The sequence below is a fragment of the Chiloscyllium plagiosum genome, chromosome 43 (assembly GCF_004010195.1).
Source record: "Chiloscyllium plagiosum isolate BGI_BamShark_2017 chromosome 43, ASM401019v2, whole genome shotgun sequence".
NCBI classification, from domain to species: Eukaryota; Metazoa; Chordata; class Chondrichthyes; order Orectolobiformes; family Hemiscylliidae; genus Chiloscyllium; species Chiloscyllium plagiosum.
The window spans coordinates 16,155,162-16,160,920 of NC_057752.1; the positions used below are offsets into that span (position 1 = coordinate 16,155,162).

Genomic DNA, 5,759 nt, shown 5'->3' on the forward strand with positions numbered 1-5,759 from the left:
TCAATATTTCTCCCAAACAATGTCCTAAAACTCAAAGTATTGCCTGACTGTCAACTATCAAATCAAGGTCACTTTTGAACAAATATAGGAGCAGGCCCCTCAGCCCATCAATCCTGCCCCCTCCCCCACCCCCAACTGGTCTGATCACCCCCACACTCACACTGACCCCTTGAGAACCTCTCACCCTCTCTCCCCACTGCATCTAAAATATTCCAAGGATCCTGCTCCCACCATCTCTCAGGGAGAAAGTTCCAAAGAGTCCCAGCTGTCTGGGAGGTAAAGCTTTTCCCCATCCCTGTCCGAAATGGGGGGGGGGGGGCTTCTTTTTAATCATTGACCCCTCGTTCTCAATTCTCCCACAGAGTGGGATCTTCCCCTACGTACCCGCCCGGTCAGGACCCCTCCAGATCTGGTATGGTCCCATCCATCACCTCAAATTCTAAACTCCAGCAGAGCCCAGCCCAGAAGTTCCTACCTCTCCTCATGAGGCAATCTGTCCTGAGTGTTAACCTGAAAAACCTCCACTGAATTGTTTCCAATGCACTTACACCCTTCAATCCATAAGGAGACCAAGACTGTACACAGTGCTATAGATGTGATCTCACTGCTGCTCTGTATAACTGAAACATAACCCCCTTACCCTTTACCTGATAAAGTGTAATATCCTACCAGGTAAAAACAATGACTGCAGATGCTGGAAACCAGATTCTGGATCAGTGGTGCTGGAAGAGCACAGCAATTCAGGCAGCATCCAAGGAGCTTCGAAATTGACGTTTTGGGCAAAAGCCCTTCATCAGGAATAATGAAGGGCTTTTTCCTGAAATGTCGATTTTGCCTGTCCTCGGATTTTGCCTGTCCTCGGATGCTGCCTGAACTGCTGTGCTCTTCCAGCACCACTAATCCTGTAATATCCTACCAGCCTTCCGAATTGCTGTGTACCAACCTCGTGTGCTTTATGCCAGAGCCCAGAGTACTGCAACCTCCCACTGTTCAGATCATCAGCTTCTGTTGCTTATTCTTTCTGCCAATGTTGATAATTTCACATTTTCTCATGTTGCACTCCACTTGGGAGATCTTTGCTCATTTATTGAACCTAATTATATTCCTTTGCAGCTCGTTATGATTGATTCACAATTCAGGTTTCTACTCACTTGGTGTTATTAGCCACCCGTACCTCTGGCCCCTTCATCCTAGCCGTTTGGGTGTTCAAATCCGGGACCCCAGAACATCAGCTGGGTCTCTGGATTAACAGTCCAGCGATAATATCACTAGGCCATCACCTTCCAGAGCAAAACCACAGAGAGAGAGAGAGAGAGAGAGAGAGATAGACACGAGAGGTAACTGTACCTGGATTGCAATGGGAATTAATTCATCCTGTGGATTCACGTACAAAAGACACATTGGTGCTTCAAGATATCGCTGATCTCCACAGATTGAATGGGCAGGAATTTCATCCAGCAGCTCATAATCAACAAGGAAAATATTTCCTTTCTGAAACAGGAATGTGACCAGTGAAAGTTTTGTCAAAAGCAGCAGGAATGTTTACCAAGAGAAGGACAGTTTATAGAGGGGAAGCATACAGAATCTCCCGAGACAAGTCAGCAAACCGACCCCCTCTCCCCAAAACTCCCATTGAACAAATGGCACAACTCAAGCACTGGCATTGTGTGCATAGTTCATAAAAACTATGTCACACAGGTTGGAAATTACAAACCCATGAAACTAAAAGGGCAAAGCTCTCTCTTAAAGAAACAAGTGGAATCCCCAGTGTCAATATTACAGACAGCATGGATGTGACGTAAACCTCAATCTAACCCTGGTTGGGTCAGAGCGAGAGGATTTGATCCAACTCTTGTACTCCACACAGTCACAAGATGTCAAAGTCTGGGAGAGATGGTCATAGAGAGCAGGGAGGAGGGCTTTCAGTGAACATGGAGAGACTGAAAAATGGATTCTTATCATCAGAGGGAAAAAGGTGAAAACAAGGGGTAAGAGAACCAGACGAGGTGAGGGTGCTGAGAATGTTTGAAGGTATGGGCAGTGGAAGCAGTTTCAGTTGGAACTTTCGAAACGGGAAGTGGAGAAGCATATGAAGGGAGAATGCTTAGCAAGGCCACACGCTCAGAGCGGGAGGGAGATGGGAGTGTGTGTTTTCAAACGATACTGTGATGTTAATACGTCCTGAGCATCTTCCTACACATTACTGCACTTCCATTATTAACATCCCAATAAATACAGTCTGAGCATTATCCCCAAAATATCTTACAGTTCTAGTAATAGTTATTAATATTATGACAGCAAAGTGCAGAAAAGTGAGCCTGGAGTAGGTTTATTGTAGCTTTGGCAATACAGATTTGATGGGCTGATGGGCTGATTTCTGGCTCTGAAAATGTGCTGCGGGAAAAGCGCAGCAGGTCAGGCAACATCCAAGGAACAGGAGAATCGACGTTTCGGGCATGAGCCCTTCTTCAGGAATGAGGGAAGTGTGCCAAGCAGGCTAAGATAAAAGGTAGGGAGGAGGGACTTGGGGGAGGGGCGTTGGGAATGCGATAGGTGGAAGGAGGTCAAGGTGAGGGTGATAGGCCGGAGTGGGGGTGAGGGCGGAGAGGTCAGGAAGAAGATTGCAGGTTAGGAAGGTGGTGCTGAGTTCGAGGGTTGGGATTCTCCTGCTCCTTGGATGCTGCCTGACCTGCTGTGCTTTTCCAGCAACACATTTTCAGCTCTGATTTCTGGCTCTTTCTTGTTCTCTGATTCTACCAACAAAGACTCCCTCCCATTAACTATCCGGAACACTGAAGAAAGAGCCTTCGGTCCCTGTCACAAATTCCGAGTCCCTCGTCATTAACTCCTTCTCTCTTGCTGCCTTTATCAGAGACTGCCTCCAGGACAGCTCAGTTCGAAAATTCTTGTCCTTCTTTTCAAATCCCCATCCCCAACCTGTCCCCTGTGGTTTCTCAGTGGTGGGAAACATCAGGCTGTTTTGTCCCCCTACTGCCCCAATACCTGCTTCAGAGACTAGGCTGGCCTCTGCCTCTCATATAGCACCTCGGGAGGTTAGAATAGAACAGAATGCCCACAGTGTGGAAACTGGCCATTTGGCCCATCAAGTCCACACTGAACCTCCAAACAGCATCCCACCCAATCCCACTCCTCTACAGTATACCTGTCAACTTGCAATTCCCATGGCCAATCCACCCTAACCTGCATATCCCTGGGCACTATGGGACAATTTCCCACGGCCAACCCACCCTAACCTGCACATCCCTGGGCATTATGGGACAATTTCCCATTGCCAACCCACCCTAACCTGCACATCCCTGGGCACTATGGGACAATTTCCCACAGCCAACCCACCCTAACCTGTACATCCCTGGACACTCTGGGACAATTTCCCATGGTCAACCCACCCTAACCTGCACGTCCCTGGGCACTATGGGACAATTTCCCATGGCCAACCCACCCTAACCTGCACATCCCTGGACACTCTGGGACAATTTCCCATGGCCAACCCACCCTAACCTCCACATCCCTGGGCACTATGGGACAATTTCCCACAGCCAACCCACCCTAACCTGCACATCCCTGGGCACTATGGGACAATTTCCCATGGCCAACCCACCATAACCTGCACATCGTTTTGACTGTGGGAGGAAACCAAAGCACTCGGAGGAAACCCACGCAGACACGGGGAGAATGTGCAAATTCCATACAAACAGTCGCTCAAGGCTGGAATTAAACCTTGTGCTGTGATGCAGCAGTGCTAATGACAGGGCCACTGTGATATCCTTGGGTTGTAGATTAAAGGGGTTATGTAATAGGACATAAACCATTACAGCACAGTACAGACCCTTCGGCCCTCGATGGTGCGCTGACCTGTGGAACCAATCTGAAGCCCATTAATCCTACAGTATTCCATTCTCATCCATATGTTTATCCAGTGGTCACTTAAATGCCCTTAAAGTTGGCAAGTCTACTACTGTTGCAGGCAGTGTGTTCCACACCCCACTACTCTCTGAGTAAAGAAACTACCTCTGACATCTGTCCTATATTGATCACCCCTCAGTTTATAGCTATGTCCCCTCGTGCTAGCCATCACCATCCGAGGAAAAAGGCTCTCACTGTCCATCCCTATCTAACCCTCTGATTTGTCTCAATTACGTCACCTCTCAACCTTCTTCTCTCTAACGAAAACAGCCTCAAGTCCCTCAGCCTTTCTTCGTAAGATCTTCCCTCTATACCAGACAACACCTAGTAAATCTTCTTTGAGCCCCTTCCACATCCTTCCTATAATGCAGTGACCAGAGCTGTACACAGTGCTCCAAGTATGGCCATACCACAGTTTTGTACAGCTGCAGCATGATCTCATGGCTCCAAAACTCAATCCCTCTACCAATAAAATCTAACACACTGTATGCCTTCTTAACAACTCTATCAACCTGGGTGGCAACTTTCAGGGATCTATGTACCTGGGTACCGAGATCTCTTTGCTCATCTACACTACCAAGAATCTTCCCATTAGCCCAGTAATCTGTATTCCTGTTGCTCCTTCCAAAGTGAATCACCTCACATTTTTCTGCATTAAACTCCATTTGCCACCTCTCAGCCCAGCTCTGCAGTTTATCTATGTCCCTCTGTAACCCACAACATCCTTTGGCACTGTCCACAACTCCACCGACTTTAGTGTCATCCGCAAATTTACTAACCCACCCTCCTACGCCCTCATCCAGGTCGTTTATAAAAATGACGAACCGCAGTGGCCCCAGAACCAGTTATTAATTATCCTGGTTCTTGTTTATGCGGGAATAAATTATCCAGAATGTGCTGACATCAAGATGATGCTGTGCTTTTGAGTGCATTCAATTATTTGACATGACATTAGCCCTGCCCTACATTCCCAAACTCTTTAGTGGAGCAATTTGCGACAGAGTGAAAAGGTGCCGGCGTTAACTGTAAACCCACCTGAAGTTCCTGTTGGAGTGTGGTGTTTGGTTCAAGAAAGGGGGAGACCATCTCATCAGTAACGGGGAACTTGGCTGGGATGGTTCGGCACTGTCTGATCAGTTGAGGGTTTGATCCATTTAAGTATTGGTAACCAAAGAATGTGTCTTCTTTCCAATGTTTCATAACATACGCTGCATGGGGTCACAGAGAGAGAGAGAGAGAGAGAGAACTGGTTCATCACAGGATGACTTGGCTGGTGAACCACGATGGGATGGTTTGCAATGATAGATTCTCCCAGGAACATCAGCAAATTCTGGGAATGTTTAGCATTTCTCAGTGAAAACAGTTCCAACAAGGCCAGCAGGAAATCATGAAAGGCAGGTCCTGCACCCACAAACAATGAGGTGAACCATGTCTGTCTCATTTAACTGACCAACAGGTCACCAACCAGACCCCAGCTGGCCTGACCATCACCCCAACACCCTCCCCCCCAGACTGTCACCCCAACACTCCCATGACCATCACCCCAACACCCACCACCCAGACTGTCACCCCAACACTCCCATGACCATCACCCCAACACCCACCACCCAGACTGTCACCCCAACACTCCCATGACCATCACCCCAACACCCACCACCCAGACTGTCACCCCAACACTCCCATGACCATCACCCCAACACCCACCACCCAGACTGTCACCCCAACACTCCCATGACCATCACCCCAACACCCACCACCCAGACTGTCACCCCAACACTCCCATGACCATCACCCCAACACCCACCACCCAGACTGTCACCCCAACACTCCCATGA

At 48.3% G+C, this 5,759-nt stretch overlaps 1 protein-coding gene across 1 annotated transcript in view; it reads right to left on the minus strand.

The window, feature by feature from the left end:
* The window catches only part of LOC122543270 (hydroperoxide isomerase ALOXE3-like), a 38,975-nt gene that overhangs the window by 8,164 nt on the left and 25,052 nt on the right, over positions 1-5,759 (minus strand). Inside the window, exons 6-7 of the mRNA XM_043681749.1 lie at positions 4,960-5,132; positions 1,348-1,491 (exon numbers count right to left, since the gene is read on the minus strand). Coding sequence (XP_043537684.1) covers positions 1,348-1,491; positions 4,960-5,132 — 317 coding nt within the window. The remainder of the gene's footprint in view (positions 1-1,347; positions 1,492-4,959; positions 5,133-5,759) is intronic.